The sequence below is a fragment of the Scophthalmus maximus genome, chromosome 11 (genome assembly GCF_022379125.1).
Source record: "Scophthalmus maximus strain ysfricsl-2021 chromosome 11, ASM2237912v1, whole genome shotgun sequence".
NCBI lineage: Eukaryota > Metazoa > Chordata > Actinopteri > Pleuronectiformes > Scophthalmidae > Scophthalmus > Scophthalmus maximus.
This window is the reverse complement of record NC_061525.1, coordinates 3,581,936-3,604,886: the sequence shown is the minus strand read 5'-3', so window position 1 is coordinate 3,604,886 and position 22,951 is coordinate 3,581,936. Positions and strand designations below refer to the sequence as shown.

The 22,951-nt window shown below is 42.3% G+C and overlaps 1 protein-coding gene across 5 annotated transcripts; it reads right to left on the bottom strand.

Annotated features, from left to right (window-relative positions):
* Window positions 1–6,438: 6,438 nt before the first annotated feature.
* On the bottom strand, window positions 6,439–21,069 carry zbtb44 (zinc finger and BTB domain containing 44). 5 transcript variants are annotated; one of them, XM_035622779.2, is made up of 7 exons: window positions 20,505–21,068; window positions 15,641–16,753; window positions 15,089–15,173; window positions 14,620–14,771; window positions 11,698–11,781; window positions 9,426–9,430; window positions 6,439–9,315 (listed from the first exon to the last, which is right to left on the bottom strand). In XM_035622779.2, exons 1-7 carry the CDS (start codon window positions 20,566–20,568, stop codon window positions 9,028–9,030), a joined length of 1,791 nt encoding a protein of 596 aa, XP_035478672.2. In that variant the 5' UTR covers window positions 20,569–21,068; the 3' UTR covers window positions 6,439–9,027. The 5 variants fall into 5 exon arrangements, with proteins under 5 accessions (XP_035478672.2, XP_035478669.2, XP_035478670.2 ...); XM_035622778.2 differs by having other exon boundaries at window positions 9,088–9,315; window positions 11,481–11,781; window positions 20,505–21,069; XM_035622776.2 differs by having other exon boundaries at window positions 6,439–9,430; window positions 11,481–11,781.
* Window positions 21,070–22,951: the final 1,882 nt, after the last annotated feature.

The following is a 22,951-nucleotide window of genomic DNA, read 5'->3' as shown; positions in this document are numbered from 1 at the left end:
TAATGTTGTAGGCGGACGCACCGACTCTCTTGCCGCTGCCATTAGCAGGTGTTTGGTATCGTGGAGCTACTGGTGGACCGACGCGGGCCGAGCGGTGGAAAAGGGAGATATGCTGGTCAATGATTTCAGGCGGCTGTCATCGCCGCGCTTGAATCTCGGAAAAAACAATGGAACAAATGTATTCACTCGTTGGCGTGGCTGCAAGACGTGAGCTGCGTGGATGGCCAGTAACATTAGCCAGGTCCCGGGGTCACTGCTGAAATACAGAGTGCAGAATGTCTTAACTGTTATTTTCTGTGGATACAAAAAAAAGACTAATGAATCTGGCAAGGATGTGATTTGTGGAATATTCCATTGAATCCAACCTCTCCATTGATTAGGAATGTATGACGTGTATTAGTCATGCAGTGTGTTTTATTTTTCCTGGCAGGCACGCTCGCCACGGCATTATCACTCTCCTCTTTGACTGAAATCCCCCTCTGGCCACGCACGTCAACAGATAAGTCCACAATGTAAACAAGACGTAAATGCATCTGCAGTAAAAGTCTTTTGGCTCCACCATGAAAGTTTACGGGGAACAAAGTAAGAGTCCGGCGTTATGCAACGGCGCTGTGACGAAAGCAATGCATGCTGGGTGAAGAGGGGGCTAACGCCGGTTCCGTGATCCACCTGTCTTTCCTCAGCAGAGAGGCGGCGATCTTTGTTTGTCGTCCTCTATAAGTAAAGATTGCGCTGCAGCTGTTGAAAACATGAGAAAAACATGTTTTCTAAATTTCAAGCAAGCAAGACACAAGCTTGTGGTGAGGAGATGAATATTCATCAATCCATCCATCAATAGCTGATGGATCCCCAATCTATCCGGAGGCCAGAAGCAACAAAATTCTGGCTCTGCATGACGGAATGGATTAACTTCAGCTAGCACCGCCATCAACCCCCAAAACACACTGTCATCCTCTTCATCAAAGATTTCCAGGAATATGTTGTTTTCAAAAAAAAGATGGGAGAAAAAAAAAGTGAATTAGGAAAGAGATTTATGCAACGCACATGTGCGTAACGTTACGCCAGCGGAAGATTCCCTCCCTAGGTCTGTGTGAGATAAAGGTTGCTTTCAAATTTATAGTATCTGGACGGCTCAACCCTGTAACCGGACGACTGTTGAGGTAACAGCGATGCATGTTTACTTTATTTTTTTCCAGTGTTCCTCAAGAGACTGAGAACGAAGCCCTGGTTTCCAAATCCCTGGTTTTCCAAATCCAGACAAACTGACAGCCATGTCTGTTTTGTACAACAACTGACCTCGTGTCCCTGCATGTAAAAAGGTCTTCTGTCTTTTTTTTAATTCTTTTTTTCCACATTCCTCACAAACTTGATGTCTCTGTCCTGTCCAGTGATGACCAGCGACGGGGAGAGCTCAAGTGAAATCGAAAATGATTATGTATTTTTAAAAAAAGTCTGGGAAAGATGCGCACCACTCGAGGAATTGTCCTTCTACCTAACCAACACAGTTAACATGTATTGGCGAAAGCACTACAGTTTAAAAATCTGCACTCAATAACTCATAATGACGCAAAGGATGCATATTTATTGAAAATCAAAAACTGAAATCTCTTCATGTTCAGTCGCAACGACAACAACCGACTATAACTCGTGAATGGGGCGGACGGATCTCTATGATCTCTATTTGCTTGGAGGTCCTCATTCAACAGCCCTGAGTCAAATCTGTAGTTAACTTGATAATGACGTCATGAAATATTACGCAATTTTCTGCAAAACTTTGCCATACGCAAAGTAAGATGAAGGGGCGGGGGGGGGGGGGGGGTTTGCCATGGCTGACTGCCTAGTTTAGAAAAGGATCCAGACCATAAAATTCTTTCCTGTGTAGAATCGACTCTGGCGTCAGTCGCAGCTCTGAGTTTGTACAAACTTCGTCCACCTGGAGGTGGGCACTTTTATCTCCTTGTTCCTGGCCCGTCCTCTCAGGCTCTCTCAGATTGGACTGGAAACGCCGCTGAGTTGCCATCTTCTGCTCTCTCCGCAGATGTTCTACACGGGATTTTCAGATCGGGGCTTTGGCTCGGGCCACTCGAGGACAGTCGAGGGCTTGTTCCGCAGCCAGACGTGGCAGCTGTTGTTGGATTTATGTCGTTCTGTATTGGTACATAAAAACTATGACTGTGAGCTATTAATTGTCTGCTATCAGCTGTATGTTCAAGTACTTGATTGGAATTTATTAGGTGCTTTCGGTGCAGTTGTCACCTGGGAACAGATTACATTTAAATAAGATCAATATGTGTATCTACATTGTAGCCTAAAGATGGATCAAATTGTTTATCATATGTCAATACCATAATGAATATGTGACATTTTTACCCCTCCCCTTTTAAGGTTTACTTAGAGTCATTTTAAGTTACCCTACTTTTCTCTGAGTACAAGTAAGTTTGCTTCTTCTTGGGTAAAATATCTTTTGAGCAAGAACACTTGTTTCTGCACAGCATTCAAGCACCCTCCCCCGACCCAGCTTCTCATTAAACCCATAAATGAGCAGCTTGAATACCCGGCAAACGCCAGGAAATGTCCCTCATTTTTTGAAATGGGAACGGCGAGATGACGACGACGTCATCGTGCAGATAATGAACGGAGGTCTGTCGGAGGTGAGATTGGTGAGAGAACCTGGACAAGGTGTTTCCGCAAGACGCACGTGACGTAGGTGTGAAGCTCCACACTAACCCTCCTGGTGAGGGGGAATAAAACCTCACAATGCCGGGTTGTGTGTTTCATCAGATTATTATTATTATTATTATTATTAGTAGTAGTAGTATTATTTTGTAATCAGACCACATTGTAAATCTGTGATTGAATATATCACAGATTTGCAAATGTATACAAAGCAAGGTTAGTTGTCTATGAATTAAAATGATAATAGCAATAATAATAATAATAATAATAATAATAATGCTCTGTTCAGGCGAGCAGGCTTCCAGAATTGGTTGGTATTGATTTCATTGGTAAGCTGGAACCCACTGATGGTGGATATCAATATATTTGCGTCATTAAAGAAGTGATGTGCCGTTGTTCTGGAACTTTTCCTACAAGTGTGGCGCTCTCAGAGGAACCGAGTCTGTATGAAAGGTTTGTACAACATTAGTCTCGGCCTATTAAGTGTAACACATTAATGGGAACAGTATGTGTGGAACCGTTGTGTGTGTGATTAATCCACTTCTTAGATCGATTAGAGATTGTACTTTCCCCCCAGACAAATGGTCTCGTCAAGAGGCTTAACGGCACCATCCCAAGCCGTGCACTTTTTAAGGTTCAATTAATTCTGATGCCTCGCAAAAATAAGATTTACTCCAAAAATCCAAATGTTCCAAATGAAAGTCAGCTGTACAAGCAAAAGGCTGACCCGGTCGACGTCTTTGTCTGCTGAGAGGGTTTAGTGTGTCTGTGCGGGAGAAGATCGTTGCGCGTCCTCTTGTTGGTGAAGAGTTCCGACTGCCACCCGAGCCACAAACTGTGGGGCGGAAAAAAAACCCAAGGGTAATTCCAGGCAAAGGCCGGAAAGAGACGGATGTAGAGGATGTTCTGACATTAAACCTATATGCTGACAAGCTCGATCGAGGACACCGGGATCAGTGTTTCAACTTCGGAATGATGGAGAAACCTAAAGTGAAATATTTCTCAGACGACATCAGCCTCACAAAAATTAACGTAAAACTGAATTTTTTAAAAATTATTGTTTATGATTTGGTTTGTGATATGCGTGATATAACTTGTCTTTCATCGACACCAAAAAAAGCATCGCTACTTCCTTGTAGCTGCATATTATAGATATACTTTTAAATCAGAGATTGGTGCTTTGGCAGCATGAAACGGTTCATACAGCTGACGTGTGATATTGTGATGTTTCAGTGACCTGGCCAGTGGGCACATTCGTGTGCCGGGGGCTTAAAATACATGACAACCATCTGTGAACATTTGTGTGTTGATCTTCCAAGACTGACAAAGAAAACCTGCAAGATGTGAAACAATAATGGGGAGCGATGCAGATGTGACTCGTTTCTGCACTGTGTACTCGGAGCGACTTTATTACCCTGGGCCTGTTGCCTGCATGGAGCACAGGATATTAAAAGGCTGAATGTTCATGAGCATAATAATGATGTTTTGACCACATTTTAATTCCTCACAGAAGCCTCGGGACACGTGCGAGGCGGTCGGGCGATCCAGACTCCGGCAGCGAGCGGCTGGATTTTGAGGGGTGGTGGGCTGCCCCGGTGGCCCAGGGCTTGCAAGACGACGAGCACGTGATCCCAAATGTTCCTACTTTGACTCTGGCTCGTCAAAATGGATGAGTTCAAATGTGTATCAACACAATACCAACATGGAATATTTCACTAGAACCATCCTTCCTCGCCATTCTAGCTGTGAAGCAATAGCTTCATAGAGCAAGTGAGACACGGGGACAAATCCTCAGTCCAATCCTCCGTCATTCAGCCAAAGCTCACATGAGGCGTCAGCAGCGTGGCCTCATCAGATCAGACGAGGGTATTAGGTTTAGTCGTCATACGCAGGTTTACTGCTGGTGTTTGGTTCCCGCAAACAAACCTGCACGAGGCAACTGTCAGGGCGCATTGGTCCACTCGACCTCGGCAAGAAAATATGCAGAACAAAGAGGAAACGGGTGTTTTGTATGAAAAAAAACAAAACCCTGTACGTTTGGAATCTAACCAGCCATCATGGGCAGCGCCAGGATTTTTTCACCGCTGTTTCATAGTAGTTGCTATATGACAAAACTGTCAACTGGTTCGTGCTAATTTACTAAATGTTAAGGAGGAACCATTTTTTTTTTTTAAATCTTTCAAATTACAATTAGTTAAACTTACCAAACATACAAAGTCCCATTAGTGACACAAAAAGGGGCCCAGCAGCTCATTTTTGCTCCAGGGCCCCCTGAGCAGTTTAATCCGCCCCTGCTTTCAGTGTAGTAACATTAGGAAGGGACAAGAAAAACTATTACAAACACATTTAATTTAATTTAACAATCATGAGGCGTGTGACTGTTTTTTTTTTACGATATATAAAAAAACGTGTCCTTAACCTTTAATGCTTCTTGGACACACACTGTTAAATCATTTGTAATATAATACTGAACTACTTTTTTTTTTTTTTACCTCCTTCCCTTTACAGTGGAAAAACATTTTAATTCAATTCAGATTATAATCTGACAGTTTAGAACAGTCATAGTTTTGCGGTGACGCACAATACATTCATACCAAAGAAAGAACGTGTGTCCAAATTAATATATCACAGTGACGGGAAAAACAAAAATCCTCAAACAAGTTTTAGATTTATTCTGACTTTTGTTTTTTTATTTACATTTTTATACTTTTACAAAAATGACTATTTTTTTTTAGTTTTTTTTTAATAACAACAGGACTGCAAATCCAGAACACTAGCAAAGATTCAGAACAACCATAAACCCCAAAAAAGTACAGAGTGGTCTTGTCAGTTTTTAAAAGCCAACTGTGGAATATGACCCGGTTAAAACACTCAACACCAAAAACACCAGTTCTCCATATTCAATGTGCCAAGTTGCTATCTGGGATGTTTTTTGTACAGTTTCTCCAAACTACAGTTTAAATACAGTATCAAAGACACAAAATACATCTGTCTCAAAGCAGGTTGTTATCAAGTAGCCTACAGTATAAAGAATACGCAACATAGTACAAGTGCAGAGACTGTATTATATATATATATATATATATATATATATATATATATATATATATATATATATATATATATATATATATATATATATATATATACACACACACACACACACACACACTGCAGACAGTCACAATCTGAAGACTACCAAGGCCCCCCCATACTCCCGGATTAAGCAGTTCTATTCACATTTAACAAGAATATCCAAAGATGCCATGAAACAGCACCCATACAAAAAGTCACCAAAAATATATATGCCATTATTAAGAGCTACCAGGTTGTTGTTTTTTTTTTTCCAACTTGTAAATAAAACTTAAGGACTGGAAAACATATACAACACCAAGTGTACATTGAAAAGGCATGTCCTGTATGTGATCGGAGATATTTTTTTGAAAGATTGCACATGGAGGGATACCGACGTACAGAACAGAAGAGGGCATGCCGAGCAACAGACCAACGCTCTGCTGCGTGAGGAGTCACCGACAAATAAGGCGCTGACGGAACGGATCTGAAGACATGCTCTCCACTCCACAGAACAATATGAACATGCAGCTTTCCAAACAAAAAAAGAAAAAAGGTCTTTCGATATCAAAGCCTTGTTCCTGGTTTTCACAGATCAAATGGGGCTGTTGCCCCTTTTTGATTCACCTTCAGTCACATATGAATTCAAACAAAAATGATACATTCTTTTTATCTATTTTTATATATATATATATATATATATATATATATGTATTTATATATCTATATATAATTCATCATTCTAAAGACAAAATCAAAAAACCTTTTTAAAACGCCACCGGTCCATTTATTGCACACCATTGGTTCACAAAAATATTTTGGGCACTTGTTTTCGACAAACAGCAGCATTTCAATATAAAAACGTTTGGAGTACAGACACCGAACACGACAGATGAAGAGCGACGCGTACAAATGGAGAATAGAAAACCTTTTCTTTTTTTTTTTTTTTAATTTTGACATTGTGCAACTTGAGTTGTAGGTCCATTTACTAAGGCTAGCCTCTTAAAAGCACAACATCATACAGTGTTTTCAGGGCCGAAACAGCGGGACCCCTTTGCTAAATAGCGTGGACCACTCGAAAATGATTATCTCTTCCTTTTATTATGTGCAGTTATTGATTGCCATGGCAAATCCCCAATGACGTAGAGGACATTTTGGTCCTGGAGGAGAAAAAAGCTTGATATGTACCCAGACGAAAAAAAAAAAGGGCAAATGGCACGACTTTGACAAAGTGACTTGACAGGATGGCACAGGGTAACACAAGCTCTTATTGAGATAGTTCTCAGTGGATTTTCTATGAATCGGGACAGTGTAATATCGATGCCCTTCTCGCAGCGATATTCATCTTTACATTTACAATCAACCCTCCGATTAGAGGGCTTACATCCAACTGAGAGAATCCAAAGTGTGGGCCGTTTAGTGCTGCTTTCGGGGGGGGGGGGGGACAGAAAATAAACTCCATTCACAGTCAGTAGCATTCAACTCATGGATCGTCGCCATGCGTATCATTATCTTCTCGTAAAATACAGGCACAACCATGTGCGAGTACAGAACACGACACGGGTACAACACAGGAAACAGGAGCTGGCGGTTCGACAATAGTAACGTCAACCGCCAATCAGTCGACGGTGAAGGGAGAGCTCTGACCCAACACAGCATATTTCAATGTTATCATTTATAATGATTCGACTCACAGCATATGCATTCACGCGCTCGCAGAACAAACCCAACATTCCTTTTACTCTGTCTGGGCTGACGACAGCCATCACAGTCTCGTTTGGATCACTTCCTGCTTCCCCTGGCTGCAGGCGTACAGTAACTCCCTCAAACATTTCGGCCAGGGACAGTTCTCAGAGTAGCTTTTCTGTTTTCGTACAAAAACAGAACAGACTTTCAGGGGGACGACATAACGTTCTCGGTTCATCGCCCAGAAAAACTCACAAGAAGGTTTAAACGTAAGACAATCACGGTGTACCTCAATTAAACGCCACTTCAACGGTCATGCAACGTCATAGAACATCAGCGGTGTACCTCAGGTTAAATGAGGACGACCTCAATCTGAAAACTCACATATCCCTATCTGTAAAATTAAAAAAATGGTGTTTCACGTGGAACACCTTTCCATTTTGACAAGCAGGCCTAACTTCAAATATGATGAAATGCTACATTACCACATCTCAGAGCCCATGTGGGATGAAAACCTTGTAACTCCAAATGTACATATCTTATGTTTTACATAAAATTTGGTTCATACTTTGTCGTTAATTTGTTTGGATTTTGAAACCAACGATGCATCAGTGCTGATCGGAGTTTTTTTTCCTTCTAAACCCCCAGAGTTTGATTTGACAACAGTGTTCAGTAAAAATGAAAAAGCAATAGGTCAGAAAAACCAAACACTGCACGAAGGTCTAAAGGGAATACTCTGTCGATATAATTTCAAGTTTTAAACATTTAAAAATGAAATGTATTGTCTTGATATTATTTAAAAAATGCACATACACACACCTGACATGTATTTTCACAACACAACTTGCACAGCATTCAAATAGTAAAACTACATTACAAGCTATTGCAATATAGATAATATTGACATTGAACAGTTTGCCTATAGCGACGGCACTGGAGGAGTAACAGAGTGTCTGCCCGTACAAACTAGCATCATCCCTACACATGAAACACGACTTTTTTTTTTTCTCCTTAGCTCAGTTTGCAGAGTTGATTTGTCACTGTTGCTCATCTTCCTCGACTTGTTACTTTGTTTAAAATGGAAACTCAGGCACTTTCCAAAAATAGGGGCACGGCTTGGATTTAACGGACCTCAAATTGGCCGAGACAAAAATGACTCGAGCTCGCGCTGCATTCACGTCATATGGGGGGGACTAACCCTCTTGAAAAATGAGTCTAATAAAATACTGTTCACTCTCTTCCCAGGGTGATGAATACTTGGATTTGGGGGTTTGGGCTGAACCCAGATTTTTTTAAGATCGATTGAAATCTCATATCAGCAACAGGGACATTTCCTCAGTAAGAAGAAATTCTGATATAATTGCAAAGAAAACAAAGAAAACAATCTTTGATTTTGCTGGATTTGGTTTGGTGAGAAGCACGAACTCATATGTGTGCGTCTGAGTTGCATGTGGAAAAGCAACACTAAGGCAACTGAAGTCTTCAGGTAACTCTAATCGTGCCGCCTCGATGGCTTCGCTTGGTGGAAGTGTGAACGTGTGCACGTGTCCCAGTCGTCCTCCAAAAGATATTCCCACATGACATGATGAGCAATCACTCTATGGTAATAGAAACCAGCTCCTTGGCCTGGGCGTGTTGCTGCTGCTGCTGTTCTTCAAACACCTCTGGGGAACTGCCACCTACGCAATTGTTCATCTTGGCCTCCTCCGTCATCGCTGCGGCCTCGTCGGCGTCCATCTTGATCGAGGCAAGGGGATCCAGGGGCTCGGCCGAAAGGAAGCCGGGGGAACTCTCACAATTCTGGGTAGAGGAGGAGACCTGGGAGATGACGGGCATCTGGACCGAGGAGGAAGACGAGGCGGCAGTGATGGTGGAGGAGGAGGAGGTGCTGCCCGGGTAGACGGGGTGATGCTGGGACTCCTCCAGCTCGTACTGGACCCCCAGCACCTCCTCCTCCTCCTGCACCTGGCTCAGGTAGTCGGGCACGAGGAAATCACTGCAAGGACGAAGAGAATGTGTTGAGTTCACTGTCCTGCTTTACTTCTGGTCCCTTTACACAACCACACATGCCAAGAATGAAAATGCCATATAAGGCCTTTTTTTTTTTTTTTTTTTACAATTTCAAATACACAGGATTAACTGTCCCAGGCTGGGAGGATGTGCTGCCTCTGGGCTTTCAGGATATTTAAGGAAAAACTAAACTGGATGAGATGCAAGGACAAGTGCTCTTGGATGAATTTAGTACCCGTTGGCAGGTGTCCAACAAGCAGCATTTACAAGACCAGCCAGACAAGTTTTGTGATGGGCGAGCTAATGTCTAAGATACAGTATTCCACTCAGGCTCAATTTGCTTTTACCTGGTGTCCAAGATCTGATTTTTTCATGTTCAAGATTTGAATTGAGCTTATGGAAATGGAGCAACTTTTTAATATTAGGCACATCCATTTTCCATTTGAATTTAATAAACCCAACATGATTTATACAATGGGGTCCAAAAGTCTGAGACCTAAATTTCACAAAAGGGAAATTCAGACCACATCATTTCAAAAAGATGGGTTTTCTCAGTGAAATAAATTCACTGATATTTAAATGTCAACAGCAGCGTTCAGTGGAGATCACTGGCAATGCTTTCTTGCACAGTGCTCTTAACATGAGTAAATCAGAAGACATGACGAATATAACCGCCTCAGGGAAAACCTGATTTTAAAAAATGAAAGTAGATATAGAGAAATTGGTCCTTGTGCTTCCTCAAACGTAAAAAAAAATACAGTAACACTTGCTCTATACACCAACAAAATCTGAACATGGCTGGGCTTTCATTACAAATTAGTACACTGGAAATCCTGTGACCGAAGCTCTAAAATGCGAGCGTGGTTACAAACTGGGGTCATGTACAGACTATCAAACTGCCGTCTGGGCCTCAGAGCAGGAATCTGACAAACTGCTCCAGAAATCAGCAAATTAGGGGAAAGAAATACACCATGTCTTTTTTTATGTGAAGACTGGGGACCTCAGAGGATGTTCCATACTGTTATGATGTTGGGCTAACACCCTCTGCTATAAAACAATGGCCCTGTTTGAGTCCTGCTGACCTGTGAGGACTAGAGTTGATCAAGAAGCGGAAAAGTCTGGGAAATAAAACCGCACTTCTCTTTTTATTAAAGCGCTGTTCAGACTTTGTCTGCTGGGCTTATGATATATATATATATATATATATATATATATATATATATATAAAGAGATGACAAAAGGATCAAAGTTTTCGGGGGATTATAAAACCAGACATTTGAGCACAAACAGAAAAACAAAGAGCAGAACTATCAAATGTTGTACTTCATCACCCACTTGATCCTCACATCTCATGGAATTTTGACATAAAACAAACAAAAAACAGCCCAAATGTGCTCGGAGGTATTTGCCATCTCCTCTAAATGATGAATGTTGAAAAGGTACAGTTGAGTATTTTGGGAAATGTGCCTATTCAACTTCTGGCAAGAGGTAGAGAAGAAGACTGGTGCAACTCTCATGTCTGTACAGTGAATTTTAAAGCTGCAGTTCATTGTATCTGGTTTGTAGAACGTAAATTCACACAGCCCCGACATATAGGCGATTAAATAAATGAGATATGTGTTAATTACTGAACTTTAAAGACGCTGGTAGGCAGATTGTGTTATGTTTGGACAGAGGCGAGCTTTGCCGTCTAATTGCAGCTTCATATTTACAATTCAGATATGAGAGTGCCATCAACCTCCTCATCTCACTCCTGGGAATCCATTAATTAAGCATATTCCCCAAAACGTCTACATATTCCTTCAAATAGGTGAAATTGACAGTCCCACATAAATAAAGCCAAATACTTCAGGTACACCCGATCTAAGCATTCACATCACTTGCAATCATCTCAAAAACAAGTCTACACAACCAAAGTCATAGAAGGAGAAAGGATCAAATTAAGCTCAGGAATTAGAAACTAAATGATAAGGTATTTTCTGATCCAGGTGAGATCTGAGTAAAATAATGGGGGTCAGCGCCCCCGGACTCCTCACCTGCTCTGGAAGTAGTTTGCTAGTTCGGACGCCTCATGGTTCAGACTCCTCAGGTGTACAATTAAATTGCCAGAGTTGGTGAACATGGCGCCGCACGTTTTGCACTCGTAAATCCGCGGCTTGCGGATTATGTGTCGGGAGACCCTCATGTGGTGCTTATATTCACCGAAGGACGTGAATGTGGCGCTACAAATCTGGCACCGGAAACAGCGTTTACCTTCGTGCTTCAGCCGATGCATCTTTAGGGAGTAGGCCCGTGTGAACTTTTTCCCACAGCGGTCACACTGGAAAGGCTTAATGCCTGGGGGAGGGGGAGGGGGGGAGGGGGGGGGGGGGGGGACCAACGAAAACAAACAAGAGTTAGTGTCCAAGTGATGGTGAGCTGCGTGTGTGTGTGTGTGTGTGTGTGTCAGCCTCAACTGTTTTCCAAATCAGTGTTTCCAAGAACAAAAAGCCTCCTGCATTCAACATTAAGTTACATACAAGATGTTGGAAACTAAAGCAAGCCAACATCACTTCACCTCTTACTTACATCTCCATCTCGCATTAGCAAAAACAAAAACTGCTTATGCATTGCAAAAATGCTAATATACAGACATTTGTTCAATTACAAAGTGTTTATCAAATGTTTGACCTCAAATGTAATTTTCTACTTGCAGTGACAGAGAGCAAAACAAGTAGGTGGTAATGTCGTTAAACCAAATCAAGTTTTAGTTCTTTGAATGTCAATCTTGACACTTTTGTTCCTAAATATTATTTTTGTGTTCATTTGATACCTAGTGTGTCCCACACACATTTCTGAGGTGTTGCATCAATTCATCACAGTTGACGTTGTTGATCGTAACCTAGGAGAACGTACACTGAGCGCTCCCGTCACGTGAAGATATTAAAAATATTCTTCTCTCCTATGGTCATCAAACTGATGGGTAACTGGTGAATGTGTTGTACTGCTTGTGATTTACAGGAAACATCCACATTAAACACACAACCCATGTCCCATGCTGTCTCCTTTGTCAGTGTGGTCAGAATCAAACTCACACAGCTACAGTGATCTCGACAATATGCCTCAGCGATATTTCATCCCCAGATTGCAGACCTACTGTTTGCTCCAGCACTATTTTGAGTTCAGTACATTTTATGGCTGGTTGTGTCGCTGTGATGTGTACTTTACGTCAAACTGTCCTGGCCTTTTATGGGCAGGCCTGTGTGATTTTTTTCTCTCCCACAGATACTGTAGACTCCAGCTAAAGTCTCAAAGACGATCAAAGTTTTAAGTATAATTCCTACTGATTACATGAGAAATGCTGCTTTTGATTTATCCAATATGTTAATAACACTGGTCATGAAATTTTTGTCTTCTCCATTGCAGCCTGATGACTGGAGGCCAGTCTGTGGTTAGATCAATGAATACTAAGCCTAATATTGGTACAGAGAAATCTGCCTTAACTTATTTTTTTAGAGTGGATTACTGATTGCAAGCTGAGAATGTGCTCTCTCTGGCCTTTGACGGCTGTGAATTATTTCTACAGTGAAACTCAATTGTATCTAGAGCTGCAACAGTTAATCGATTAATCGGTTAGTAAACCGACTACTAAATTAATCGCCAACGATTTTGATAATCGATTAATCTGTTCAAGTAGTTTTTATGGTAAAAAAGTAAAAATTCTCAGATTTCAGCTTCTTTAATGTGAATATGTTCTGGTTTCTTTGCTCCTCTATGACAGTAAACTAAATATATTTGGTTTGTGGACAAAAAAAAAACATGATGTCTGGGTTTGGGGGAACACGATCAACATTTTCTGACATTTTATGGACCAAACAACTAATCGATTAATCGAGAAAATAATCAACAGATTAGTCGATAATGAAAATAATCGTTAGTCGCACAAAAAGCTAACAACAAACACAATGACCTATGAATGCATTAATTTTAACAGAGCTAAGGATAAATCTAAAAAGGTATGAGTCTGAAATGTGTCTCCCTTAAACTCTCTGACCTTGGCAGGTTTAGATTTTCTCTCCCAGGCTGCATATTGCTATTTATGGCCGATTTTTTACGATCTCTCTTAACGTCTACACATTTGAAATGTAAGATTAAATCCAACAGTGCTGTCATATGAGCAAAGTGCGCCAACATTGTAATCTGTACAGTTTCTACATGATCTAAAAATAAACGAAGACAGATCATCGAAAGCATCCTAGAACAGGCACGCTTTCAAAAATCTACTGTGAATATGTAGGATACACTGACTATACATGGTTAACAACATTTCTCCTTCCTTTCACAGCACTTTGTTCACAAATACTAATCGCAGTGGATGGAAGATTATAACTGTGAAATTTAATTTTAACAATGAAAAACAATCTTTACAAACTGGTCTTAATAAATACAAACATCAAATCCAAACAACTTCTACTGCGCTGCACCTTAAAACTTAAATTTTAATTGTCTTGGTTTAATTTAGGATATAACGATATATAGAGTTAAGTAGATATATACATATATATCAATAATGGTTATGCATTGCACAAGCACGGTGAGAGATATAACGCATCTTTTGAATATTCAACCTCAGATGTGTAATCTTTTCATGTTTGTCAACTGTTTGTCATTTTCTGCACATAAAGAAAATTACTATTGCACATGTGAAGAGAATTGCAGCTTCTTGTGCAAACGACCTGACTAATTGTCTCGGGTGAACGCCAAGTGAGTCGATTACAAAATATCTGAGGGCATGGAGTGACTACAAAGTGAGCTTAGCAGATCTCCGGAGCCAGTTCTTCATCTGTTTGAAGCCAGCCGGCTCAACACTACAATTAGTTTACAGTAGCAATACACACCAGCATCTCCGAATGTATTATGGATTATCAAAGCACAGGTTTTTGATGAGGAAGATGAATGTGTGGAATAAGACAAGATATTTCTGTTTCTGCTGCATCAAGTTTTTGGTCCTTTTGACAGGATTGCGATGCTACATTGGTGGGGTACTATTCTAAATAATCACTTGTTTTCAGAAATGGTAGAATACTATTTTTTTGGGGGGGGGTGGGGTATCTGTGTCAAACAATGCTCAATTACATTGACTGTGAATCAGTATTGTAATAAAAAAATTACGTTCCAAAATTTAATTTCACCTACCGGAGTGTATGAGCATATGCTGCTTCAGATTTTGAATGCGTGTGAATCGGACGCCACAGGTTGGACACTGGAAGGGACGGTCAGGGCCGTTAGTGCCGGGCCGGGCTGAAGGGCTGATATAGAGGTGGTATGGATACTGAATACCTTCCAACCTGACACATACACAAAGAAAATCAAAAAGGATTATCAGCCTTATACGTGCCCTTACTTAAACTGAAAAAAACCCCACAACTGTCCCTGTATGAGAACTTATATAACATCCACTTTGGCATGTTGATAAAATGCCTCTTCACATTTAAATGATCTTGTTGGCTTTCACGTAGAAATTCTTCATATCACGGCGTGTCATGTCTTTGTGAGTAAAGATTTATGACCTAAACAGGCATGGCTCAGACACCCGGTAACAAGGTCTATGTCTTTATGTTCTCCGCTGCCTCATCTCGCTGCGAGTTGTAACAAATCATGCTACCTTTCATCATCTTCCGCGTGGCCTCCAGCGTTAGAGGTGCTCTGCATTGACGGCAATCCCTCAGACACTCCCTCATCCATCGACCCTGAGAAAGACAAAAGATAATTAGTCATGTGGTAGCTATCTACTGAATAGTGAAAAAAGTCTAGTGCGTGTCATCGTGGATGAGGTTTTAGGTCTTTCAAGGCTAATCTTTTATTTAAGGATTGATTCAGCTTGATAGGGACGCACTGTGCTATTCAACACTTCATGGCAAAAAAAAATGGCCGGTGTTTCCATTTCCATTTTATTTTCAAACAGCATTTGGGCCACAGGACAATACAAATGTTCACTCACAAACACTCACAAATCCACAAGGGAGTGTTTTGATTGCATGTGGAACAAAGGGACACTGATGTAACACTGACACTCTGATATGTCTTTTTCTCTCTCTTTATATTTGCCCATGTAACTCCTGACTGATGGTGAAGCATTTAAACTATAAGGCAACATTAAACCTGCAGAGGGTTAGGGTTAGGCTCATTCTAAAAGCTGTGGATGAGAATAGCCCACCTATAGAGGAGGACTGTGGACTGATGAGGAGCTCCTCTTGGACCTGCTCACTCCCTGGCACCGTCTGCTGGTCGCTCAGCGAGCTCTGAGAGGCACTGACTGGCTGAGAAGACGCCTCTTGGACCTCCTCGTCACTGAGACGCTCCACCTTCACCCGCACGTCTTCCTCCTCTGCCGGCACCGGGGACGACACCGCCTTGGAGCTCTCGCACGTCAGAAAGTCACTGAGCCGCCGGCCAACCGCCACCTCGGAGGTCCCCTGGGTACCCTGCTCTAAACACCGAGGGATCTCCGTGAGCTTTGATTTGTCCGAGTGGAACCTCCGGTCAATGCCGAATGGGAACGTCCATGGGAAGGCCAGGGAGGACTCCACGGGCTGGGCTGTGCTGTCTGAGAACGACGGGGAGGGGTTGGGGATCTGAGGGGACGTGGTGACAATCTGTGTAGTGCATTTGAGCGGACTCTCGGGTGACGCCATTGTTACGAAGCTCTTGCGTTTCCGCCGCGATTCGCGGCATATTGGCACATTTCTCTCCATCACGCTGCAGTCCGACGACACGGGCGACACACTGCCGTCCAGTGGCGTCAGGGCACAGTTTGATGAGGCACTCTCTTGTGCCGATTCGTGCGGTTTATCTGTCGTCATGTTGTTGTTGTTGTTGTTGTTGTTGTTGTTACCCGGGCTCCACAGAATACTTGACTTCATGAACTCTGAACACGTGCTTGCCACAGTAAACATCTGCATGTAACTCGCAGCCGCCAGGACATCGATGATATTCTCTGTGCTGATGGAGAGGGTGGATGTGTAGGCATATTCCAACAGAGGAGCGAAGCCACTGACGGTCACATGATGAAGGTCCAGCACAAACTTATCCTCCTCCTCGGACCGGCCCACCAGTTTGGAGCGGAAGAATTCGCTGCAGCAGGCCAGGACCACCTTGTGGGCCAGGAAGTGCTTGTCTTGGACGCGGATGGTGACATCACATAGGTGGCCCTCGTTGCGTAAGGCGTTCAGCTTCTCCAGCATCTCCTGGCTATGGGAGGTCGAGCTGTGCGTGAAGGTTTTGACCCCCATGTTGGAGTCACTTCCTGACTCTGCACAGGAAATGCGTCCTGCAGGGGCAGATAAAAAAAACAAAAAAAAAACAGAAATGCTGTTTAGTTTGCAAAACCTAAACCATCTGAATTGGTAGGGAAATATGAAAATATAACAAAAATATTGTTGTTAAGCTTTATTATTCACGCACTTTACTGTATATAGCCAAGCCAAAGTTTATAATGATTACGTAACTAAACTAAATCCAGCCCTAGCATTAGAAAAAAACAAGTGTGAAGTCACCACAGACTGTCATAGACCACTTCCTTAGAAATCAAGAACGAAAACAAAAATTATGATGTAAAATAACACAAGGAGAAAAGGGATGGTACAAGTCAAACTCATTGCGGAAGGCACTGGGTGCACAGAGAGAGGAATACTAAGGTGTTCTCTGAGCTCTGAGTAGCAAGCAAAGGTAGAGGGGGAGGTGGGGGGTGGCACGTGGGACAAAATGCCAAGTTACGTAACGACAATCAAAGCAGATGCGCAGCGATGCGAGCCAGACCCATGTGGAGGCCAGTGCACTACAGGATGCTCAGCAGCTGTCTGTGAGACATGTGGATTCTTTGAGGCATGAGATTTTCCATCAAACAAAAGCTCATGTGAAGGGGCTCTCGCAGGGATAGTGCACTCCCCTTCACGCACTCCCCTTCACACACACACACACACACACACACACACACACACACACACACACACACACACACACACACACACACACACACACACACACACACACACACACACACACACACACACACACACACACACACACACACACACACACACACACACACACACACACACACACACACACACACACACAGAGAGCGAGAGAGAGGAAAATCCTCTTGGGCTACGTTGGCCCTGTGAAACCAAAGAGAATTATAGTCCTGGGCTGTGATGGTGCAACAAGAGAGTACCGAGACTGAACCAGCAAACGCGGGGCGAATAGAAAAGAGCTTTAATTTGACTGTGGGGTTTTCATTTTGAGGTGATGGCTCCTAATAGAAGAATTATTTTGTGTAGATGATATTAATGACTAGACTGGATGTTCTTTCAAGTACATGAACCTGAGAAATATGGTGATATCGTTTTCAGTAACACTTTCAGGAGAAAAAAAAATTTAACCTGCAAAAAAAATGTTGTACATGTAAAATACATTTTTTTTTCCTAAATTAGTGTCATCTCGCTTGTTGATAAATCCTTAGTGTGATGCTGAAGTTGACTCAAACATGGCTGATTAAATTCATCTCTCACTTGCTTCACTGTGAAGCCACATCAATACATTTAATGCCCGGACAACCCCATCGATTACTTGTTTTTGGTGACAAATTCATCAAGAAACATAATAAAAACTGGTTGGAGATTCTCAATGTGTGTTGGCTGTTTCTGTTTCAGTTCACTGCGCTCCGAGCACCACTGCTTCGTTTCAGTTTTCTTCTTTGGGCCAGAAGAAACAAGTTTTGTGAAGACATCACCAGGCCAATTCATACACTCACAGATCAACTGATTAACCAAGTGATATGTAACTGAGAGTCAGCAATAATACTCAAAAAAAAAAAAAATCACTCGACTCCACCACAACAATATTTATATTGGCGACAGAGCACGGGCCCGTTCCACAAAGTGAGATTAGTGGGTTATGCAGCCATCTTTGGGCTCATCTCGGGTTTTCCAGCATCTTGTGGCCAGCGCACTTTTAACCACCATGGTAACATTTCCTGCGGGGATAAGGATAAGGATTTATTTTCCTTGGTAAATGCAAAATGAATAAAACACGACACTGTATTTTTTCAGGCCAAAGTGTTCAAAAGAGTTGAGCAAGAATTAAAAAGAAAAAAAGACCTGCACTACTAACAAGAGTCAGCAAATACTTCAACTAAGTACAACACATCTATTCTAATAAACACAAACAGGGCAGGGACTGAAAGTCACTTACTAATTCATCTGCACTGTTTGTATTGAAGAAACCTCAGCCAGACATCAGCAGGCAGCTGGCTATCTCTTGACCAAACACAAACTGAGTGTGCGGGCTAGTGAGAGGAGACTTGTTCCAGTCGATCCTTCTTGTAGAAGTGATCTCTACAGTTGCTATGAGATATCCAGAAAGAGCTAACCCGCATGGGGGCCACATAGCCTGTAACTATTTACATCTCTGAAGCTGCTTTCAGACAGGGACTGAAGTCTGGACATTTTCCTAAACTTTTCCGGAGGGGATGTATTTGAGAATGCAAAATTTTTCGCAAACGTTGCTCCGGACATATTCCAGGCCTTTTTTCCTGCCTGCCCCCCTGGTAACATGTTCCGAAAATAGATACACATAGAGCAAGGAAAATCTACAGATGATTCATGGCGAGCGAGTGGACGTGTTGATAAGTAGTAACCAAGAACACTGCAGTGGAAATATCGTCATGTCCGCCCTCTGTTTTGGAAATGTTCCTGCTGCTATGAATGAGTCTTACTCAGACGGTCTTCCGCTGTGTTCGTCCTATGTGAACGGCAAACTCCGGAAAATTTCCAGACACTATTTTCGTCATGTCTGCAAACAGCTTAGGCGAGTCCAACTTGGTTTGGCCCTATTGGGGTCACACAACTTCACTCATGGATAACCAATATCATGCAGCTGGCACCTGTACCATGAAGAAAAGTGCAATTCCTGGCTCGACTGAGCCTGACACGAGCTTTCCCGTATAACACATATCACAAAGCAATTTTTGAGAAGGCACAGTTTTTATTTCCAATCATCGTCACAGTGGCCCCCTGTGTGTCATCCTATTGCTGCGGTGATGGAATAAAGACGTGAGAGCACATTCACTGGAGGAATGGAAGAACCTTTTTCACTATTTGCATACATACAGCTGAAACTGGCATCGTACTGAACTATAAATAATATATACATATTGATCACTTTATTGTCAACCAATATGTCTATGATAGGAATGATGACCCTGTACTTCCGGGGACCCTGGAACCTGTCGTCAGTCAAGCTATTGACACGTTTCAATGTTCCATTCTGAAGTGAACCTGGCCTGACACTTGCCATGCAGCTAAGGTTACCATGGTGATCAGCCCCCCCGGTGAAAAAACTTGGGTTCAGGTCAAGGTTCGGGGAAACAGACTTCGACACAAAACCGGAACACCTGAATCGAGAACCAGTTGTTGTCGGATAACGCACACTGATCTCGCTCCGTGTGGTGCCGACCAGTGGTCCTGTCACTGTTTACATCACGTATTGACCAGTGGCGGGCTGATAGTCGAATTCCTCACAACAACAACAACAACAACAACAACAACAACAAAAGATTGGTGTGTGTGGGGTCCAGGGACTAGGCATCGGGCGAGAAAGCTGCTGAACTGACATGTTTCTCGCAAACAATCTCAGTTTAGCAAACACTAGCACACAGCGTCAAGTTTATAATGCAAAATAAAAGCACATCCGTTTTCAGCTGTCAAAATAAAAGACAAGTCCATATTGCAACGCCTTTTGGCTCAGATCATTTCACACGTTTTCTTTCATGTATTTCCGTTGATTATAAATAAAATGTATAGTTGTTGTATGATTCAAAATTGAAATAAAATTGAATTCAACCGATCACATGTTCTCACCACCACTGACCAATTGACGTCTTCAAAATTAGCTGTATAATGTTCTATAGTTTTCCACTTTTTATACATTCGGTACATACATAAACCATTAAAATACACTTACAACACACAATACAGTTTCATGACCAAGTTAAAAAAAAACAAAGTAAATCAATTTACCCCATTTATTTTGAAGCCGATTGAGCCACATTTCCGGTTTGACCGCAGATAACCCTGCAGACATCGACGCAGGCTGCGGCGCGTTAGCTACTGTTAGCTACCAGGCTAGCGCTAGCCGACGCAACACGGCGCTATTTCGTCGGTCCCGTTTTTCCTCGTCAACGCCTCGACACAATGTGGCCCGCGAACGGCCCGAGGTCCGCAGACTGCCACGTGGAGGACTTTACCTTCAGGGATGGGGCCTGTAATAGCGGCCGGGGCCTCGGGATGCAAGCGGCTCAGCTGACAAAACGCAGCGACGGTCGGAGACAGCGGTGCGCCCTGCCGCTCCACACCGCTCACTCACATTCCCTGGCGCTTCCCGGGCAGTCGTCGGCGCCGCCACCGCCCGCCAAACCTCGCCGTCTGAGTAACGCTCACGCGAATTCACATCACCGCACGCCGGTGGTTTAAAGTTTGTTTTTTTCGCGGCGCAGTTTTTAAGTCCCCTTTGTGCTCCCCGCTGGTCTTTTTCTGCGCCGTGTTTGTATCCCCACAATGCAACGCGCACCCCTCCACTGTACTGTACAGTGAGAACCAGGAAGTGTCGCGTTGAGCGAGTTGTACAGCAACACTGCTGGGATACCTGCTCAGGAATTCCCTCGGTTTACGTTCATCCACACACTGCTTATAACGAGCATTTATAAATCTGTTAATCCATTCAGATCCTGCGCAAATATGATATCTGAATCTGTGAATACATTAATTTTCCTCATATAATCACATACTTTGATTTTTTTAATGAATTCTGAATGACGGGCCCAGGCGTCTGGTGCCACCCCTGGGCTGAGCTATGTGATACCACTTGTGTCACAGCTCAGGAAATTCTGGACTCAAATGTGCTACTCAGAGACACTGATTCAAAATTAATTTTTTTTAAAAAAGAAGCTATATTTTGTTTAAAGGTAATGCAAGCAAGGCCATAGTAAGAGCTAGGGCAAGGGGGAGCACAAGGCAAGTCAACATGAATGGCCGGTCCAAATATCCCAGAAAAACAAAAACTGGCATGGCACAATAGTCAATAGTTGAAATGGAAGTGGACCAGGACATGTATGTGGGGGCTAACAGGGAATGAAAGAAAGAAGGGAAGGGCTGAGGTTAGTGTAGGGCAGGTGGGAGTGGTGGAAGTATTTGTGGTTCTTCACTCGTGTTAAAGCCATGCTTGAAAAATCCTATTCAACGTACGTCCGTATAAGCATAACATGTAAAAGTGCTGGTTTGGTCTCTCCGGCTGATTATTAGAAATTATTTTTCATACATGACAGCATTCGGTTATTAAGAAGCTGGAGGTGGAGTTGGAACGGCCGTTTTGTTTGATATACAGGGACAACAGATAAATCGGAGGGGTTGTGAGATGATTAATGGGAGTGGAAAAACGAAAAAACAAAAGTTCTGATACTAATTTCCATTATTGTACACCAAGGCTACCCACTGCTATGTGTAAGATGTTTAGAGGCCCAAAAGTAGCGGTAGTGGTACTTGATACTGCACTACCAGTACAGTGTAAACAAGCATGAAATAGAAAAACTCAAGTAAAGGACAAATACTTCACAATTGTACTTAAGAGCACCACTTAATAATAATAATGATAATAAATTGCATTTATAGAGCACCTGGTTAATGTACTTAGTTACTTTCCACCCCTGCAAGAGACAATGAACATGGAAAAGCAGGTGGAGAGTGAATGAATAACAATGAATCAGAAAGAAGTGTGACGGACTGTCTGTCTCCTCTCAGTATCAGCTGTTCAGTGACGTGTGAGCTGTGAGCTGTGTTTTTGCACTTAATATGTCAGTGGCAGATGTTTGAAAGTAGACGGCAGTAGTCATTGTTGTTTTCTATTTTCTAACATTTCATAATGTCAGACATCCAACCTCTCTTTTCCATATTCATTACGTTTGATGGACTGTGAAAATACCAGGGTAAATTGTGGAAATAGTCTGTATTTTATAAATAAATTGGTACACTGTCAATGGCCCTTACCAAACCATATTCTGTCAAATATATTATGGCCATACTGGTATTTGTAACCCATTATGATTTTTACATGTACCAAGCAGCTGTGAATAGAATAAGACTGACATTAAAAAAAGGACATGCAGTAACTGTTGTTGCCTGTTAAATTTGAGGTTCCTCCCTAACCGCAGCTACTGAGTGTATATATATATATATATATATATATATATTTATTTAGTTATTTTTTATTTTTTTACATGATGTCTGAGCAGAGAATTTATTCCAGTTTGGGAGGATTTTTACTGAACATCTTAAGGGGTTTCACTTTGTAAAACGTGCAATGAAAATCTGCCTCGCCCAGCTGTTAAAAGCTGTGGACCCACCAAAAAGAATTCCATTAGTCTGGCCTTCAGTGGCCGGTTTTAGTGCCCTGTCTGAAAGAGTGCTCTGGA

What these genes read in the sequence shown, in the direction of transcription:
- zbtb44 (XM_035622776.2), bottom strand. Translation starts at nt 20,568, where the DNA reads ATGTCTGCAGGGTTATCTGCGGTCAAACCGGAAATGTGGCTCAATCGG. An exon ending in CACGCGGAAGATGATGAAAG is followed by an intron (nt 14,772 to 15,088) that starts GTAGCATGATTT and finishes TGTATGTGTCAG; the next exon opens with GTTGGAAGGTATTCAGTATC. An exon ending in GCATATGCTCATACACTCCG is followed by an intron (nt 11,782 to 14,619) that starts GTAGGTGAAATT and finishes CCCCTCCCCCAG; the next exon opens with GCATTAAGCCTTTCCAGTGT.